Here is a 22,059-nt window from a genome sequence, read left to right as displayed (position 1 = left end):
AACTCTTTCCGAAATTTTTCATATGATAATTCATGTAAAACTTTAAGGACCTATTGGGGGCCCCAAAGTCATGGTTTGAAAACATTTCATTCAGCCCTGCATCAGTAGGCATCTGTATGAAATAGGAGGGAGATTACCTTACTAATTTGAGTCTCTTATTAAGGTATTCCTAAAAACAAGATGTGTTTGTGAAACACAAATGCCCCCGATAATGGCCAATTCCGAAGACAGCCAAAGTCACAAGGACAAATATCTTGGTACCAGTAGAAAGATCTTGTCACAAGAAATGCTCATGAAAGCTCTCTAATATTTACCATTTAAAAGTTATGACCTATGTAAAAAAAAATTAAAAAGTAGGTCAAATGTCAAGGTCAAAAGGTTTAATACCAATGGAAAGGTCTTGTCACAAGGTATACTCATGTGAAATATCAAAGCTCTATCACTTACTGTTTAAAAGTTATAAGCAAGGTTAAAGTTTTCAAAAAGTAGATTAAACTCCAAGGTCAAGGTCACAGAGTCAATAATGTTGGTACCCACGGAAAGGTCTTGTCACAAGGAATACTCATGTGAAATATCAAAGCTCTATCACTTACTGTTCAAAAGTTATTAGCAAGGTTAAAGTTTTCAAAAAGTAGGTCAAACTCCAAGGTCAAAAATGTCGGTACCCACAGAAAGGTCTTGTCAAAAGAAATACTCATGTGAAATATCAAAGCTCTATCACAAACTGTTATTTTAAAAGATATAATTGTTTTTAATGTTTCTTGTTTTGATGACTTTCTTCATCATAATTACCCTTCAAGCAAAGTAGGCATCAGTATGGTTTTAATTACAACTGTTAGTGCCCTACTGCATTACCAACCAGGATTAGAACTGGCTACATGTAAACATGGAGAGGTAAAATGAGTTATACTGTTTGAGCAGCAAATCTTTATGCTGCTGAAACAATGCTTCTTTACATACCAGATTCCATTTTTGACATTTCAAAAGCAATAATGCTAAGTTGAGTAACATGGGTATAACTGAGTATAGTGGATTGCATTTACGATATCTTTTTAAAACAAAAATTATTTACAATACAGATAAAACAAAATTTTACGTGTATTTAAAATAAAAAAATTTTTTACTCCATCTCCCTACAAAAATATCCATACATGAAATGTTTAATAAAAAAAAAAATCCTGAACACATTGCAAACATTAAAACAAGCACAAAATGATGTCAACAATTATTCTGCAGGATGATGATAGCGTGCTGTGCTATTTTTAGCAACAAAGACTTACTCATTCCCCTGGTGGTGACTAAAATACAAAACCAAAAACAGAAGACAATTAATAACAGCACAAACTCACTGATAATGTATGAAATGAAATCAGTTGATGGATAGAGGGGGGGGGGGGGGGTTTGAAAGATTTCCTACACTAGTGGATTTTCTCATGAATCCTCAGTCACAACAAGGATTTAAAATTCATTCTGCAATGTTGTATACTGCAGGAGAGGATATCTCAGCAAGTGCTATTGAGTGCTACATGTATAAGTACTTATAAAAAATTAAGGAATTTATATTCAAGTGACCATGACCTTTTCTATTTTACTCAGAAAACCTTTTCTTTGAGCAAGATAACAAATGTAACTGAAATATAAACAAACAAAAAATTCATAGAATATTCATTGTTATCAAATTATAATTTAAAAAAAAAAAACAGTTTAAAGACAATTAGATATTGTTTTTATTTCATATTTTCTGTGTTCAAAAACGAAGATTGGAGCGACAAAAATGAGCATGAAAAATTTGAATCTTGGTTGGTTGCTGTTTTCTGTATCAGTTACATGACATTTCAGTCTTCATTGATTGATTTTTATTTATTTATTATTATATTTTTTTTTACATCTATAGTTCTATTACATGTACCTGGAACTGATGAACAGTCAAATTTAATATCAGGCCTGCGTATTGTGAAAATCTGCACAGCTGCTTTGTTTTATAACACAATGACGTGAAAAAAAAAAAATCATTTGATGCTTAAATATTACATTTTGTATTTCAATGTATCCCTGTGAATTAAGAACAACTTTCTGTGCTTGTGAGTCAACAACATGAAACAGCCAGAGAACAGCCAGGGGCCTCCCTCTTGAATGGAATTGGTCTGATTTGTGATAACAAGGAATTGTGTTTGTGCAATTATGATACAGGGATGTGACTGAATTCCTCAGAAATCAGAGGAAAACTGGTCAAAAAGGGAGGAAAACACCTCACCCTACCTGGAAAAATATCATTTTCTGCCACTTTATATCAAATCCAGAGTGTTTCATTTTTTCGAAAATTGAGCAAATCAGAGGATTTCCTCTGAAAAGAGGAAAAATCACACCCCTGATGATATCACACACAAATTATTTGATGATTTCTGAAATTAACGTGATTGGTGTTTCGGCATTATGATATTCACACATCCCATCTTTCGATGAAAAAACAGGTTGGAATGCAAATATTCAATTGAATGTTCTAATCTTATTCAAAATGAACAACAATTTCAAAAGAAAGGCAAGTATAAGCAGATAAATGAATATAAACAGATAAAACTAAAGTCTCTTTTATTCCTAACTTTGAAGAAGGAAGTAGTTTATCTATAATTTATCCCTTTTCTCTTCACATTTGACCAAAAAAATTTGAGGTCTGATTGCAAGCTCTTGTATACAGCTCTATAGGAGTTTGTGTATACACGACTTTATGTACATAAGATTTTACTGCTGCATTGTCTCCCTTTAACCATTTCTTATTCACACAGACATAGACTATCCACTCTTGCAGTAACATGACCCGCATCACATTCATTCATACATTCATTCACTGGGACTAGAGTACATGAATATCTAAAACTATAGTACAGCTACAATCCTATCTCATTCCTACTGAACCACCAAAAAACACAGCGAGTCTAGAGCTCATGAAAAGTACTGCTGAATTTGTCTAAAACTCACAGATTAAAGAAACCCACAACTAAATGGAGCTATACAGGCAAATATGCCTCGCATGAATTTCACATAAATCTCACATGAAAATATTAAAATAAATTTCATGTGCACAGCAATTCACGTGAAATTAACGTGAGGCACGTTTGCCTACGTAGGACATAAGATAAAACACAGCTGAACGAGTCTTGGACTCACACAAAAATACAGCTGGGCGAGTCTAGAACTCGCAAAAAAATTACAGCTGGACGAGTCTAAAACTCAAACAAGAACACAGTGAAGTGAGTTTAGAACTCACACAAAAACCCAGTTTAGTGAGTCTAGGGCTCACTCAGTGCCTACCGTTTAATGCATCCTCCCTGAAGATGTCGCTGGACTTAGACTTTTCCAGTAGGTTGCCGATGTAAGGAGCCATGGCCAATTGTGGGATCTGTATGACGAGGGCATATGTCACAATCACCAGCAGCCAGCCCCTGTCAATTAGAGATCAAGTCATGAATGCACTACCAATTACAGAGTTTATACTGCCAGATCAAGTCATGAACAAACTATCAATTAGAGAGTCTATACCCTCAGATCAAGTCATGAACAAACTATCAATTAGAGAGTCTATACCCTCAGATCAAGTCATGAACAAACTATCAATTAGAGAGTCTATACCCTCAGATCAAGTGATGAACAAACTATCAATTAGAGAGTCTATACCCTCAGATCAAGCCATGAACACACTACTAATAAGAGAGTTTGATGAGAGTTTATACCAATCAGATTAAGCAACAAACACACTTTTCTACCAATTAGAGAGTTCATACTGTCAGATCAAGCACCGACCATAAGGGTCCAAATTACTGATGGTATCCTTGATGTAGTATTTTATAACTGAAAACACATGATGAAAATCTAAACTTTTGATAAATCTCAGAGTCTAGACCCCTGGGAACCCCTCTTTGGGACCCCCTCTTTGCATCCATGCAGCCTCGAAATAGAGATGCCATTATTCTTACTTGCAAAACATTTCACAAAATGTCTTGAACATTTCCAAGATTTTGAATGTCTAAAAAAAATATTAATATGAGAATAAAACTTACAAGTTGCGAGTAATTTTTCCTTTTCCGGTAAACTTCCCCATAGTAACCGGTATAGCCGTCCACACTGGTAGAGAGTTCATTAACAAATCAAATCCCTCGTTCACCGTCTACAACAAAGTCACAATAATTCATAAATATCTTATTATCTTATTCCGACACAGAAAATCAAGTACATGAGCTCATTTGCATTCAGTATTTTGATACAGATAAAAAAAATTACAAAATAAAGGCATTTCAAGACTGGAGTTGATGACTTTCTTAAAGAGGGAATTTTTGATCAGCATTAAATTCTTGTCAAGGTTATTTCTTTGTGAGCTCTAGATTCACGGTTTTGGTTTATGTTTTTTGGGGGGTTTTTTTGTTTGTTTTTTTGTAAGGTCATTAATTTGGAATATATATTAAAGGACGTGTAAAAGCCCATACATATATCAACAGAGTACATATAATTCAAAATAGCTGATTATACAATGTTTTAATTTGATGTTAACATTAATTCAAAAGATATCTTAAATTTGCTACTGAAAAAAAACTGAAATGAAAATCACTATAATTTCTGAATACAAGGTGGGTGGTATGCTAAAATTCAGTGCTAAATCAGATATACATGTTTCACCTGGAAATACATACCATACATGTATAATAGGTATTTTCTGTGGTTGGAAATTTTTGCAATTTCATCCGTAAATAGTATCAAATTAAATTATGCGTTTTCAGTTTCTGCAGTTGCATTATACTTATCTATACTTTTAATGATTTTATCAATACATTTTTTGCGATTGTAATTTTTGTGGATTTTTCCTAGCCGCAAAGAATGGACAACTGCAGAAAATACACATTAATGATTATACAGTATTTCTGTGACAAAACAGTGATTTTCACACAACCTGCGGTGAACATGACCTACATTTATGAGAACTCTGGTGTCCACCGGCTGTAGGAATCCCTTAAAGTCCAGATTGTAAAAGTTCATCAGAAAATTGTTGGAGTATTCTGAGCTTAGACTGTTGTAACCGTAACCGAGCACTGCCAGCAACATACCCACAAAGGTACCGCCAAGGACAAACAAAATCTGTAACGAAATCAGTCTCGTGTTTTAAAATCTGAATCAGATTGAGACATTTCTAAACTATGATATCCTAATATAAAGAACAAAAATTGTAGCGAAATCAGTCTTGTGTTTTAAAATCTGAATCAGATTGAGACTTTTAAACTAAATGCGAGCCTGATTTCACTACAGATTTTCTGTAGCGAAATCAGTCTCGCATTTCAAAATCAAAATTCTCACGATTAGAATCTACAAAATTTAGTTTCAAAATTATTCTATTTTCAAAATTTTAATACCCATCCAGCAACTCGCGCTCCAAATGCGGTGAATAGAAAAACGAGGATCCAGAGAATCGCTAGAACGACAGGAAGTAGGGAAATCCCGACGTTCTGAAGCTGTGATGTAAACGTCCAGATGGGAAACCCCGTGACATTACTGACCGAGTCTGTGAGCTGAAGATAGGCTTCACTGCAATAGTACATTGTCAAATCTTAACACTAAGTGAAACAGGAAATCAACTGTATACAGTGATAAGAACTATAGTCATCATAGTTTTACGTCCAATGAGGGAATTTTTCACTGATATTGGGACATCACAAGTTGTAGGTGAGTTTTGAATGACTCTTACAGTATAACACTGAGGTTCCTTATAGTGCTCATGCCTACTGTGATAAAGGGCCTCCATTTCCAAGGTTATATACGGAGTAATAAGGATTTAGCATGAACTGATAATTGTTTTTAAAAGTATTCAAAACTAAGAAATATAGACTGAAATTTCTTCCGTTATAGCTCAAGCAAAAGTTTTCTGATTTCACACTAAATGGAGTGAAAACATAATTTCTACACACTTGGATAAAACATGTGTACAGCGTGGATCTAATTACCAAGCAATCAAAAACAAAGTCAGTTGATGGTATAAAAAAATCCTGAAGGAAAGATCAGTCAGAGATTTAGGCCTATCACCATGGTCTTAATAGGTCACAATTCTAACCCGGGTGAAACTTTCTGCCACTAAATGATTACATCCATGACAAAATCTGTCCTCTTTATTTGGAGCAGCTTAATAGCATATCAATTTATCAACAGATCTCACCAAAGGGTGTCAGGCAATTAAATTTCATCAGACATTTAAATGTTAAAAATAGAAAAAAACAACTTTATAAAGTACATATTCCAGGATCCTGGTTTCAACCTCCAAACAACATGAATTTATCAAACAATTCCAGCGATTTTTTTCCTTATATAACTGGTTCCGATAAACGGTAACATTACCAATGTCAAAAACCATTGATTTTTCCCAATTTTGAGACTAAATATTCCCAATTTACTTGCCGAAATATAGACCGCTGACATCGTAATTTATTTAGTCTGAAACATTGTACAAATTAACTAAAATGTCCACTTCTGGTATTAAATCGAAAGTACAGATTATGGCAGTGCGCGTGTTTTGTAGAACTACAACGATTCTAAAACGAGCCTATGACGATTCCTTATGTCTCACAACAGCAAATATTAGCGTAAAAAAGTTTGTAAAGAGATGACTACTTCTTGTTTTGTTCTCTTTTTTCTTTTCTTTAAGTTGAAATCATTTGCCGATACATTTGTAGAAAATTCCCAATTTGTTCGATTTTGACGCTATTTTTCCCAATTGAGTGGGTACCGGTACCAGTACCAGTGGGTAGAAAAAAATCACTGAATTCACATAAAACTAAAATTTCAGAAAGTTGAGATGTTGCTCCTGGGCCGTTAATCTTAGATGAGCTCACTTTCGATCTTTATCTCACTTTTTTACTAGCATATGATCCTCTTATATAATAGAGCTCGCCCGACTTTTATGGTCCTAGAGCAAGATCTCAACTTCCCGATATCTTTGTTTTAGTTTTCTGCGAGTCCTTACTGATAGAAGTCTAATTCTGGTGTCACTCTCGTCTTCTGATCCACTCCGTTAAATGTGTATGTGCTCTCGCTCGCCACACCAGCAACCCTGTAAAACATGCATCATGTCACTGAAGTGTACAAGTGTCACTAAGAATTCGCATCACAATCAGGACATATAATAGAATCCATATCATAAATCAATTTTGTCATGTCTTTTTAAGCTATTAAAACTTTCCATCCATATTCAGCTCTACACTTTATGATAAGAAACTTCATTCTTAAGTTGACACTGTTCTATAATTTCCTTCATCCACCTTTCAACATTTCATGTTTCCTTTAATCCACCTTTCAACATTCAATGTTTCCCTTAATCCACTTTCAACATGCAATGTTTCCCTTAATCCACTCTTAACATTTCATGACGTATATCCACATTCAATGACTTATAATGGCTTCCTTCATCCACTATGAATGTCCTGCTAACATCCACTTTTCTACTTACTCCTTCTTGTGGATATCCACACAGTTTTCACTATTCCACTCGTTATCACAGCTACTCCACACATAGGGCTGTTCTATCATTGAGATGATGGCATACATCCCAAAATGACAGACCAATGGAGCCACATACAAACAGGTCAGGAAAAGGTCAACCAGTAATGCCACTCCCACTCCTACAATGTATGTAAATATTATGTAAATACTTGCCAATGAGAATTTAATTCAACAGGTCAGGAAAAGGTCAACCAGTAATGCCACTCCCACTCCTACAATGTATGTATATATTATGTAAATACTGGCCAATGAGAAGTTAATTCAACAGGTCTGGAAAAGGTCATCCAGTAATGCCACTCCCACAATGTATGTAAATATTATGTAAATACTGGCCATTGAGAATTTAATTCAACAGGTCAGGAAAAGGTCAACCAGTAATGCCACTCCCACTCCTACAATGTATGTATATATTATGTAAATACTGGCCAATGAGAAGTTAATTCAACAGGTCAGGAAAAGGTCAACCAGTAATGCCACTCCCACTTCCACAATGTATGTAAATATTATGTAAATACTGGCCCATGAGAATTTAATTCAACAGGTCAGGAAAAGGTCAACCAGTAATGCCACTCCCACTCCTACAATGTATGTAAATATTTTGTATATACTGGTTAATGAGACTCTAATTCAAAGAGTCAACCAGTCAATGTCACTCCTTCAATATATACAAAAAGTGGCCAAAATAGGTCAGAAAATGGCCTTGTAAGAGATCATATTTAGCAATGATTGAACATTTTCTAAAATTTCCAATAGCAACATCACTGGAAAGTTGTAGAGATTTTGTAACGATTGGACAATGAGACCCAAGATGAACTGGGTAACCAGGTGTTGACCTTACGATTGTTAATGGCCTAGCCTTTACTTCACAGCCTATACTTTACTTATAGACAACAGGTGCTGGACTTACCTTTACTGATAGGCAGATGTCGAGAGAGCAGTCCCACAAGGCCTTTCTGATTGTATCCCCCAAGTTTCATCTGAATCAGCATGGCTGGCATACACAGCACAAACAGATACACATAGAGAGACACCAGGGCCATACCTAAAACGAAAACAAACTCGCATATAACACAGCATAAACATATACACATATAGACACCAGGGCTATACCTAAAACGAAAACAAATTCACGTATAACACAGCACAAACATATCCACATATAGACACCAGGGCCATACCTAAAACGAAAACAAACTCACGTATAACACAGCACAAACATATACACATATAGACACCGGGGCTATACCTAAAACGAAAACAAACTCACATATAACACAGCACAACCATATACAGAGACACCAGGGCCATACCTAAAACGAAAACAAACTCACGTATAACACAGCACAAACATATACAAATATTTTTTTCATGAAGATCTGGGTTAGAATAGGTTGTCAGTGCTCCTTGCTTGTTGTAAGAGGCGACTAATTAAATGGGGTGGTCCTTCGAATGACACTGTAAAAACTGAGGCCCCGTGTCACAGCAGGCGTGGTATGATAAAGATCTGCCATGAGTGTAAAACATAGGCCTAAATGTTGCAGCCCTTCAACAGCAATGGTCACATTTCCATATGAGTTTAAAATTCGCGAGTGGGACGTTAAACAATATTCAATCAATCATTTTCCATTTCTGCATTACACAAAGTTTAATACCTGTTCAAATGTAGTTTATCATGTTAATGTAAAACTTATACGGTACCAATTTTGATGCACCAGATGCGCATTTCGACAAATAATGTCTCTTCAGTGATGCTCAACCGAAATACAGTACACACTGTTAAACAGAATGTGCTTATAATGAATTATCTTTCATAATATAGTGATTTTCACTCCTCATGTAGATAAGAATAACTCATCAGATTAAAAAAAAATTACTTGGCAATAACCATGTTTTACTTTAACTCTATAAAATACACTGCCATTCATGAGTAATACACAGTTCATCACTACAGTAAAACACACTTATAATGAACATGTCTATAATGAATTCACTCTATAAAATACACTGCCATTCATGAGTAATACACAGTTCATAACTACAGTAAAAAACACTTATAATGAACATGTCTATAATGAATTCACTCTATAAAGTACACTCCCATGAGTAATACACAGTTCATAAATTGAGTAAATCACACTCATAATGAACTCGTCAATAATCAATTCACACTTATTGCAAAGTAATATTTATTCTCCCTTGAAAGGAAAATAACAAAAATGCTATTTGATATCATGAGTGTCATTAAAACAAACTATTTTTCACTGGCCTTGGCGATTCGTTACAACCATGTTTTATTGTATAACATAATATGCTGGAATAATATCAATGCATGCAATTCAGAAGGTCATGAACAAGTAAGATTTTGAATTTAGCAATTTACCATTCACAATCCGTATGTAGGCCAAATAAGCAGGAAACACCGCGATAAAGGACAGTTGTAAGAGATTCCATTGTGCAAAGTTTTCCCCCATTGCTGCCAAATTTGATGAATATCCGTCAAACAAAATCAAAATTCCTGTAAAATTAAAATAAAAAATCAATAACACGTATCATGTGCATCATAGTCAAAGGTGGGAAACTTTGTTTAAAGTTTGATTTCCAACTTTTTTTCTTTTCCCAAAAGTCTATCTTTGTATTTAATGAAAATTACATGCTGCCTACAGGAAGATGATTTGTGACAATCATTTTTATGTGACTCAATATAAACAGAAAGAATTTCATAATCTTTTTATTATTACTTAATGTTGTTTTGTGTGACATTGTGGTGTCTACATTATTACTTAGTGTTGTTTTGTGTGACATTGTGATGTTAACATTATTACTTAGTGTTGTTTTGTGTGACATTGTGATGGTAACATTATTACTTAGTGTTGTTTTGTGTGACATTGTGGTGTCTACATTATTACTTAGTGTTGTTTTGTGTGACATTGTGATGTCTACATTATTACTTAGTGTTGTTTTGTGTGACATTGTGATGGTAACATTATTACTTGGTGTTGTTTTGTGTGACATTGTGATGTCTACATTATTACTTAGTGTTGTTTTGTGTGACATTGTGATGTCTACATTATTACTTAGTGTTGTTTTGTGTGACATTGTGATATCTACATTATCATTTAGTGTTGTTTTGTGTGACATTGTGATGTTAACATTATTACTTAGTGTTGTTTTGTGTGACATTGTGATGTTAACATTATTACTTAGTGTTGTTTTGTGTGACATTGTGATGTTAACATTGTTATTTAGTGTTGTTTTGTGTGACATTGTGGTGTTAACATTATTACTTAGTGTTGTTTTGTGTGACATTGTGACGTTAACGTTATTACTTAGTGTTGTTTTGTGTGACATTGTGATGGTAACATTATTACTTAGTGTTGTTTTGTGTGACATTGTGACGTTAACATTATTACTTAGTGTTGTTTTGTGTGACATTGTGATGTTAACATTATTACTTAGTGTTGTTTTGTGTGACATTGTGATGGTAACATTATTACTTGGTGTTGTTTTGTGTGACATTGTGATGTCTACATTATTACTTAGTGTTGTTTTGTGTGACATTGTGATGTCTACATTATTACTTAGTGTTGTTTTCTGTGACATTGTGGTGTTAACATTATTACTTAGTGTTGTTTTGTGTGACATTGTGTTGTTAACATTATTACTTAGTGTTGTTTTGTGTGACATTGTGATGTTAACATTATTACTTAGTGTTGTTTTGTGTGACATTGTGATGTTAACATTATTACTTAGTGTTGTTTTGTGTGACATTGTGATGTTAACATTATTACTTAGTGTTGTTTTGTGTGACATTGTGATGTTAACATTATTACTTAGTGTTGTTTTGTGTGACATTGTGATGTTAACATTATTATTTAGTGTTGTTTTGTGTGACATTGTGGTGTTAACATTATTACTTAGTGTTGTTTTGTGTGACATTGTGATGTTAACATTATTACTTAGTGTTGTTTTGTGTGACATTGTGATGTTAACATTATTACTTAGTGTTGTTTTGTGTGACATTGTGGTGTCTACATTATTACTTAGTGTTGTTTTGTGTGACATTGTGATGTTAACATTATTACTTAGTGTTGTTTTGTGTGACATTGTGATATCTACCTTATTACTTAGTGTTGTTTTATGTGACATTGTGATGTTAACATTATTACTTAGTGTTGTTTTGTGTGACATTGTGATGTTAACATTATTACTTAGTGTTGTTTTGTGTGACATTGTGGTGTCTACATTATTACTTAGTGTTGTTTTGTGTGACATTGTGATGTTAACATTACTTAGTGTTGTTTTGTGTGACATTGTGATGTTAACATTATTACTTAGTGTTGTTTTGTGTGACATTGTGATGTTAACATTATTACTTAGTGTTGTTTTGTGTGACATTGTGATATCTACATTATTACTTAGTGTTGTTTTGTGTAGCATTGTGATGTTAACATTATTACTTAGTGTTGTTTTGTGTGACATTGTGATGTTAACATTATTACTTAGTGTTGTTTTGTTTAACATTGTGATGTTAACATTATTACTTAGTGTTGTTTTGTGTGACATTGTGATGTTAACATTATTACTGAGTGTTGTTTTGTGTGACATTGTGACGGTAACATTATATAAATATTGCATGTAGTTGAGGGTAACATTGAAAATTTTCACCCCGAGAAAACCATTGTCAACCAAGGCGTAGCCGAGATTGACAATGGTTTCTCGAGGGGTAAAAATTTCAATGTTACCCTCAAGTACATGCAATATTTGTTTTATTATACTGAATGTTATGTAAACTGGAAAGCAGAAAAACTTACGTCTGTTGACATTTGATCAATCACTGTCGTGCGATATTTCGTATTTCGATGCGGGTACTCGCGTTTATTACAAACGCTCAAACGACGTCGTCTAGCAATCTACGGCGAACCGTACGCGCATAAATTTGACGCATGTGATAATTTTTTATAATATCACCCGTTGTCAAGTACTAGCTGTTACCCGTTGCTAGATACTATCACCCTGGGGCGCGTGTTTTTTGTTCTCAGAGGGTAACAATATGTTTTTTCAAATGCTTCTCGACCAATCAGGTTCGAGTATTTTACATGAAAGTATAATAATATTACTTAGTGTTGTTTTGTGTCACATTGTGATGTTAACACTATTACTTAGTGTTGTTTTGTGTGACATTGTCATGTTAACATTATAACTCATTGATTAATGTGACATTGTGATGTTAACATTATTACTTAGTGTTGTTTTGTGTGACATTGTGATGTTAACACTATAACTCATTGATTAATGTGACATTGTGATGTTAACATTATTACTTAGTGTTGTTTTGTGTGACATTGTGATGTTAACATTATTACTTAGTGTTGTTTTGTGTGACATTGTGATATCTGATAGTGTTGTTTTGTGTGACATTGTGATGTTAACATTACTTAGTGTTGTTTTGTGTGACATTGTGATGTTAACATTATTACTTAGTGTTGTTTTGTGTGACATTGTGATGTTAACATTATTACTTAGTGTTGTTTTATGTCACATTGTGATGTTAACACTATAACTCATTGATTAATGTGACATTGTGATGTTAACACTATAACTCATTGATTAATGTGACATTGTCATGTAAACATTATAACTCATTGATTAATGTGACATTGTAAGGTGAATTTGTGATGTGTAATTCACATGAAATATTGTTAAGTCTTATTTTACATGTGCCCAACATTTTTAAGCTTTTCAATGAAATTTACGATCGACTGTAAGTATTTAGCACAGAGAATGTGTATTATGAAACATTTATGACAGTGGTGAAATGGGTGAATGAAATCACACACACTTAAACACACAAATAAATGGACCAGGCCATATGTCAATGAAACCTAATTCACTATACATGACTGAACAATGAGGTATGAAGTGTCGGAAGACCAGTCATCAAATGATCACTATCTTACATTCAACTAAAAGGAAATATTGACCGAAGTCTACATGTAGGTTAAAGAGTTTACAGACAGATGGAAAACCATGATAACAAACGGAAACAAATAAAATTACATGTCCTACACTTTATTTACCTTCATAAGATATAATAGATTAATTCTGTACATCTTTATTTACCTTCATAAGATGTATAATAGGTCAATTCCGTACATCCATCAAATCACATCGTTATAACTCAGGCTTGGAGTTTCCCCAAGTTCAGTTTGGACTCCAGGGGGCACTTTTCAGTCATCCCAGAACCTATAGAAAGAAAAAAAATACTAATCTGGAATGGTATTTACGCTTCCACATATCTCACATATTAACTACATCCCATCCCCTTCCTCTTTCTTAACTTCACACCTACTTATGTAAACACTTGGCAATACCAGTATATATATATCTGTTGCATGGTGGACTGAAGTGATATTTGTACAATTGTTGACGTGATATTGTGCGTATATTTCTGAAATTCAGTACATAAAAATGAAGTGGAAGACCCACGCGATTACGTCTCTCTCCCTGTCCTGTCCTCGTCAGTACGTTAATTGTCACCATTTGAGAAATTCAGGCTACTTTGACTGCCTGTCATTGATATGAACTACACTGTAAGTGCAATGATTTTATTGACTAATGAACCTGCTTAAAATAGCTTTCACACTATCACATTTTCAAGATTCATGAAATTTTTTATGGCACTGTTACGAGCTGATATCCCATCCATACAATTTTATTGGACAATAATGGTACATATGAAATTTATTACTGGCCACTCGGGCTTTGTAAAAGTCTTATCAAGCAAAATACATGTATTATATACATGTATACACTACAGGCTATCTAGTTAGGCCAATTCAACTTAATTGATAGATTATCATCCCCGCCCACCCCTCAAAAATTGGCCCGCCCCGAAATTTTTTATTTTGCGAAACTTGCGATTTCCGAAATATTTTCATGTCCAACTCCAGTATTAATTTACACTTCTTGTTTACATTTCAGGTATAGCAACGTGAAAAGCCACGTGAAGAAAATAGATCTATATGGGTTTCTTAATTTCTCGCGTTCTTACAGGCATAAATCTTGAAGAAGTTAGGTATATTTCTGTTTGAAATTAGAGCTTAACCTGGAATTCGTCAGTGAAAATAGCATACTATTAGATTGATTTTCACCTGGCATTAAATGATGCGCATCTGTTGAAAAAAAATCGTTTGTCTTTTTTTTCCCCAGAAAATAAAAATTAAAAAATAAAATCCTCCCACCCGCCTCATACTTTTTGCTGACCCTGGATGATAATCTACTAATTAAGTTGAATTGGCTTTACATCTATCTTTTTTTTTTAAATATGTAAAATGGAAGTTTTTATGGCAACATTCCACTAAACATGTTTTATACTAATACTATATATGTTCACAACTGAATAATAGCAGGGGGTGGTCCCACCGAATCTGATTATTACAGACACTGACAGACCAACAGGACGAGAGCTTAAAATCGTTCTTATAAAATGAACCTGACAACAAGCATTTAATCACCTGATTATAGGGAGAAACCCGATTTATTTAGAGTTGACAATCTGGACAATGGACTCCTAGGTACCTATATCCCATCGTAAAATTATCCAGACTTAAGAATTTCACTAAGTGCAAAGTGAAGTCATTTTATTCCGAGAAACACAAAAGATTTCTTTCATCGAAAGACCTCCTTGATGTGGGAATGATGCCATCACGCAGGAAGTTAAAAACATGTAAAATTAAGATACACAAAATAGCGTGATGATATTGTAATAATGACTGCCTGATTAAAATTCTACTATGATGCACGTGGTTACAAATTGTAACTCGGTCAGACTGGTGAGAAATGATCTGTGTGTTCATACTATAGACTATATAATAGTTTATATAGTCATTTTACTTGCCCGTTACGATATTGTTACCAGTTTGCAAATCTTTCAGGCAAAAACAAAAACCACAACATATATGTACACATATCATTATAATTACAAACAGCTTGCAGGTGAAAAAATCATATTTCTGGTCACTTCACCAGCTAGTCAGCTACTATCTTTTTTTTAAATTGAATGCAACCCACTCCTACCTTGGAAAAAAAAACCAGTACACCAGACAGCATCCTCACCACAATGTCAAACCAATATCTTCCACCTGACATATAGCTAAAAATTCAATAAATCCATTAACACTGGCCAGGGTCGGGAGTTAATTGATTTATCATCAGATACACACACAGGCTGTCAGCTAGGGGAAGATTATTCTGGCCACAACACAATGTACCAAGACGAACATTAAACATCACTTAAAACATGAAGCCACATATTTTTACCAGAATATTGATTGTTTAAAAAAGCCATTTAACACTGGTCACTTCGGTACAGTACCTGACGTAAAGGTGAAAACATGCATACACTGAATTTCATAACACACCCAGACTCTCTGTATCAACCCTTGTTAGCAGATTTACAAACTCATTAGCATACAATAGTTTGAGCAGTGAACTTACTTGAAGGTACACATCATTGTGTATGAATGAAACACCATGTGTGTGTGTATTACATGTACATTACAACGGCAAACTGACAACTCAACACTATGACAAACGGGATGATTCCAGCTTCTCCATCATCAACTTCCCATATTTATGTAGCCATATTCCATTATCACCTGCATATGGTGTTTATATATCTCAACTGATTCTATATGCAAGAGCTTGTTCTGCGTATAGTCAGTTTTTAAATCGAGGTAAGCTACTGACAAACAAGTTGATGGTACAGGAGTTTCAACAGTCTCGATTGAAGTCAGCATTTCACAAATTCTATGGTCGTTATAATGATTTAGTTCGTCAATACAACCTATCATTGGGACAAATGCTGTCTGATGTGTTTCATACTAATTGTTAAGCCATTCTTGGCACACTGATTTTGACTGCAGATAACTCTGTTTACCTGATCGGGATATAGGGCCCACGGCAGGTGTGACCGGTCAACAGGGGATGCTTACTCCTCCTAGGCACCTGATCCCACCTCTGGTGTGTCCAGGGGTCCGTGTTTGCCCAACTATCTATTTAGTATTGCTTATAGGAGTTATGAGATTGATCACTATTCATTATCTTCACCTTGCATGTATGTGTGTGCACTTCATTTATCTCATAACCTACAAGTATGCATGACTTATGTTAAATAAATTACAAAGTTTCTGTATATATATATATATGTGTGTATCTATGTATATATATATACTGTATAAGATTTCTAGCAGAAATTATCAAAATTGTAAGTTTGACACTATAATTAAGTCCAAATCACTCGCAAAATACTAGAAATTGATACATTTGAAGTTGACAATGTATTTTGATAAACAGAATGAGGAGATATAAAAATATATATACCGGTATCTGATTTCCTTGTGAAAAATAATAAACACTCAAGGCCTCTTGAAAGTCACAATTAAAAGTTAGAAGTGGGAGGAGGAGGGGGAGGGGTGTTTCTTACATATTATGTGACTGCAATCGACTGCTAGAATTTATCCTGTTATAAATAACACCACTGCACCGTGTTGACCAGCCAAGTTTCTGAAGGACTGAATCAGAACTTTAATTATCCCGTGGGGATCAGGGTTAGAATTAGAATAGGTCCTCAGTACCCCTTGCTTATCGTAAGAGGCGACTAAATGGGGCGGTCTTTCGGATGAGACCACAAAAACCAAGGTCCCGTGTCACAGCAAGTGTGGCATGATAAAGATCCCTCCCTGCTCAATGGCCATAAGCGCCAAGCATAGGCCCAGCTTATAAATTTTGCATCCCTTCACCGGCAGAGGTCAAGACGTCTCCATTCGAGTGAAATAATCTCGAGGGACGTAAAACAATATTCAATCAATCCATCAGAACTTTAATTATAATAATCATTTTTCATGAGTAGAATCAAATTTCTGATGACTGCAGAACAGTACATTAATTGATACATTAGACATGCAGTTCACCCTGCATCATAGTCATTAACATTTGTACATGTAATTTGGACTAATCAAGATAAAAGCTGTATTATTGCCCTGAGGGCTGACATATCTCTGTCTTGCCCTGTTACTAAGGGCTTGTCTTGGTCTCATACCTCAATCATTTTTTATCATTTAATTGAAGATTATCAATGAAAAGAGCGATGTTCATGCTGCAAATATGCCTAGTATCCAATATACACACATTATATACTTATACATGCAGGAGTAATCGAAGAATAGATTAACATCCAAATGCTTAATGTCCATGACCGTGCTCGTTTGACACTTTTACTAATTATAATAATTGGAATATATTGATAAAATGTTAGTTTTTACCCAGATGGCTTTGTTAAATACCAGATTTCACTGTAATACTAATAAAGAATTACTTATAAAAATACAACAGCTAGTACTTAATTGGCACCATGGGGCAAGCTAGACCCTTGTAAGTTGTCAGAACTTAATTGTGTTCAAACCTGTTCAATATTATGCAAAATATGTTCAAACAACAGCATACGAAACATGTATACAAAGTTTGATGATCCTACCTTATAAGTACTGGTATCAATGGAAGTATGACCTCGACCTGTGCCCTTGAGATATCGCAGGCATTTTTGTCTCACCGTGGGGAACGTGTAGCAGGTTTGATTATCGGTAGCCTTTTGTCACAGGGTGCTGATTTGACACACAGAAACAGTCACCATCTCATTATAAACCCTTCTAATGGTTGAATATGTGTTTGATTATTTTAGCCCAGCATATTTTTCTTCTGGTAATAAATACTATACCGCTCTCAAGATCAAAGAAATACTATTAATTTTCCCCACATTTGAAGCTTTAAAAAAATGGCCCAATTGTATGAAATATTGTAGTGTTAATTAACTAATTTCTTAATTTCCTCTTGAATTTAAACAGAAAGTAGATCAGATATCGTTCATTTGTAAAATCTTTAACAATGAAAACTAGAATGCTTGTTTCTTCTCTAAGATATAATGGCTTATTCAGTGTTGATTTTTAAAGTTGAAGAAAATTTTGATTTTGTTCTATATTGATATTATTTTCCCCAACTGAATCGACCAGTACACAGTAGAGAGAAAAAAAAACACTGCACAAAGCCTATACATTATAGTGCCATCTCTATCTTGTTTCCTGCATATAAGTTTAAGGTTACTGATACTCATATAAGGTTGACCTTGACCTTGATACAACAGGCTTCTTCCTCCAATCATTGAGACAACATTTGTAAGAAGTTTGATGATCCTATAGCCTTATGAGTTCTATTTTTATCTCACCTGAAAGGTCCTATAGTCTTATGAGTTCTATTTTTATCTCACCTGAAAGGTGCTGATATACACGCCCACACACGGCACCATACCATAATACAACCTCAACTATAACAAGCCAATAAAAATTCCATTCCATCACTGAAAGTTACAGGTCGCTGGGATGAGATCATGCTAACTAAGGCTTTGAACATCTTGAATGTATACCCATATAAAATTTGTGACACTTCATCTAGATAGCTTGTACGTGACATTGTAACATCGTAACATGACTGAAACTCAATTTGACCACATACCGTTTGAATTCAGGGACCAAATTTCAATATACATACTACATGTGGAGTAACATTGACAGTGAACAGATTGGTACACAAAAGTGTTGTTATCACAGTACAGCAGTTTGTAGCACTCAACTTGAAGTCTAGTCAATTACAAGTTCCCTCTCAGAGACTGACAGACTGAATTACAATTATAAATGGTGTGTCACTGAAAGCAGCTGTTGAAAGCCATATCATATTATCATTATTCTCTCATATCAGGGTTTTATGCAATATCACTTAAGTGTATTTAATAGTCTTGAAATCAAGGAAATGTTGAAGCAAAAAAGTTACTGGATTAAAAATCACTCCTCCAAGTGTTGCTCAAAAAACAATGAAATGATACAAATTTATGAAAGCTCGAGTTTACGTCATAATTAAACAACTGCATAGAATTCAATTACCAGTACTAAAAAACATAATTTTACACTAAGTCTTGTTTTAATTACTATATCCACCAGTATATGACCGCTGCATGCGTGTATCACAAGAATAAAGGCATGTGTCAGCAAACTCTATCAAACACGACAAATTTGTAAAACCAACACAGTTATAGGGAGTGTGTGTGTGTGTGTGGGGGGGGGGGGGGGGGGGGGGGGGGATATAATATTAAACAATCTGTATATATATCGAGTCCTGTAATCTGCTCAATCAAAGGGCCAGAGACTTAAATATAAATCAAAATAAATGTTGTTTAAAAATAGTCTTTCCTGAATATCATAAAGAGAATATATCTCAACTAATAACAGGATCTTGAAGCACTTAGAACTAGCTGATTGTGTGATATATATAGCACATGGAATATGTAAATGTCATTTTGTTAAATCTGACTGGTAATAATAATTTAATTATATGTATATTTCACCACTCATGTCATTACATTAGCTGTTATAACTAGATTTGGTTAAATTGATTTCAGCATGCATGTCTAATCATAATGATATACAGAATGAGCTAGGTGATCGATCCAGAAAATGTTCAAAGTGGTGGGTAGGGATGCATGCATTAACCATAATATGGTAAATTTTCAACAATATGGTCAGCCCAAAAGGACATGCTCAAAATATCGAATTCCAAACAAAGGGGTGGCATGGACCTCTTCCCCCACTCCAGTCCCCACCCCTGAACCAAATACAGTCCACTCCATTCCAGTACCCACCCCTGAACCAAATATTAGTGTATTATTGGATTCTGATAATAATGAAAAATGATAGTAAAATATAAGTACATTTACACTTATGTCATGATTTGAACATGCAGAGGGATTTATCAAGGTTCTATTTACTACTGGTAAAATGTCCCCTGTAAATGCATTATATGTTCAAATACCATCACTATACCAGAGCTTGAAGCTAGCTTTTTATGTCACGGACTGGTGGACTGATGGGGTATAATATCAACCAGTCCGCAGAAAAAATTACCAGTCCAACAGAGTTTTCCAGAAATAGTTAAACATATTCCAATAATGTTATCAAAATGAAATTTAACTCAATATGCCTCCGACAATAATGTAACACTTTTAAAATATGTGGGATTTATAATTTTTGAATCCAATTTGTCTGATATCTACAGATCGAAGTAGATCTATGCCAAATGTGTGTATAAGATTTCATAAGTATATTTTCCAAAATGATGCTTTAGAAAATTAACCAGTCCTATCGGATTGACTAAAACAAATGTCAGTCAGTTCACCAGACTTTTAACCAGTCACATACTGACGGGGCACATGTTAATTTTGAGCCCTGTATACTGTGTGCATACATTATATGTTCAAATACCATCATTACTGCCCTCCCTGGTAATGGAGTTCATTATCTTACAACTTTGGTCAAATTAAATTCCATTTGTGGTATAGTCATTATAGTGGAACTGCACTGAGGTTAGAAGACGGAATCAATCAAACTGCCAGTTCTCATTTTGTCATAGAAATCATCTGAATTAAAAACATAAAAATTGTGTATGTTATATTGAAGCAATTATGAAAGTGATGAAAACTAACTTCCAAAAGAAGGTGCTGTGACATTCAAGAATGCTTTTTTTATGTCCCAAAAGTGAAGGTGAAGGTAGTAGCCCCTCAGAGTCTGTAGAAAACTTTAATCATGTCAAAGATACAATTCAAAGTCTTTAGTTCTGGCACCCTTTTTCTTCTGAACTGATGACCCTGTAGTAGAGGGTCAGAATATCTTTCATTTAATACTAATGCTAAGTTTGTAGTGAAATACTGATATAACATTGATCATACATATATTTAGTGATGGGCAATTGGACCTAAAACCACAATCGATTATCGGCAATAATCGGACACATATGTACTCGATTAATAATCGATTATAATCGGAATTGGCATTTAAGTGTTTCCCCCTCAAATTAGATGTAACAGAACCATTAAATGTATGGAAACAACATTTGAATTCTTCTTTGTTTCATTTATTCACTGGTATATAAATCAGAATTCCAATATATCAAGTAATGGAATTTATCTATAATCTCAATGTATCAAAGATATCAGAGATAGACTCCTTTATTTTGACTGTTGAATGTCATTGTTGTTACCGTCCTTCATATCTCCTGCCACTTTCTTTGCTTATTTTTGATCGGGTTTGACATACAGAAAATAAAATTTGAACAAAGTTGAAGTGATTTTCGGATTTTAGTTGGTCAACGATGTCGGCGGCTTTTATTTTGTAATCGATTAGTAGCATCGTGGGTCTCTGAACGACCGACAATCGATCATCGGCGACAATCGTTTCATCACTACATATATATTAGACACAGATAAATTTGTATTTAAAACTCTCCAACGAAATCCAGTACACAGTGTGCCTGCATACATGATATAGAGTCAGAAATACACCGAATATAAGATTGTCTACAAAAACAATGAAAGTTTATATCAACCAGGATTTTTTTTTTAAACATTAGGAGTGGTAAGAGTACAGC

The 22,059-nt window shown here is 34.3% G+C and overlaps 2 protein-coding genes across 10 annotated transcripts in view; one reads left to right on the top strand and one right to left on the bottom strand.

Moving 5' to 3' along the window:
* LOC125662394 (uncharacterized) overlaps positions 1-22,059 on the top strand; it is a 1,158,266-nt gene that overhangs the window by 939,272 nt on the left and 196,935 nt on the right. The gene's annotated exons all lie outside the window — the stretch shown is intronic.
* Positions 1-22,059, bottom strand: part of LOC125661680 (sodium- and chloride-dependent GABA transporter 2-like) — a 33,916-nt gene that overhangs the window by 9,881 nt on the left and 1,976 nt on the right. Inside the window, exons 2-12 of one of the 9 annotated variants that reach the window (XM_056146169.1) lie at positions 20,898-21,052; positions 13,654-13,776; positions 9,914-10,048; positions 8,441-8,575; positions 7,481-7,652; positions 6,998-7,084; positions 5,397-5,568; positions 4,960-5,124; positions 4,056-4,162; positions 3,310-3,440; positions 1,281-1,298 (exon numbers count right to left, since the gene is read on the bottom strand). In XM_056146169.1, the coding sequence (XP_056002144.1) occupies positions 1,281-1,298; positions 3,310-3,440; positions 4,056-4,162; positions 4,960-5,124; positions 5,397-5,568; positions 6,998-7,084; positions 7,481-7,652; positions 8,441-8,575; positions 9,914-10,004 (1,078 nt within the window). In that variant the 5' untranslated portion in view covers positions 10,005-10,048; positions 13,654-13,776; positions 20,898-21,052. Of the gene's footprint in view, positions 1-1,280; positions 1,299-3,309; positions 3,441-4,055; positions 4,163-4,959; positions 5,125-5,396; positions 5,569-6,997; positions 7,085-7,480; positions 7,653-8,440; positions 8,576-9,913; positions 10,049-13,653; positions 13,777-13,882; positions 13,947-15,047; positions 15,244-20,897; positions 21,053-21,118; positions 21,383-22,059 lie in introns of those variants that run through there. The other 8 variants (XM_056146168.1, XM_048893782.2, XM_048893783.2 and 5 more) reach the window with 8 other exon arrangements.

The sequence above is a fragment of the Ostrea edulis genome, chromosome 8 (genome assembly GCF_947568905.1).
Source record: "Ostrea edulis chromosome 8, xbOstEdul1.1, whole genome shotgun sequence".
In the NCBI taxonomy this organism is placed as follows: Eukaryota; Metazoa; Mollusca; class Bivalvia; order Ostreida; family Ostreidae; genus Ostrea; species Ostrea edulis.
Note: the sequence above shows the minus strand (reverse complement) of the source record. Positions and strands in the feature narration are given on the sequence as shown.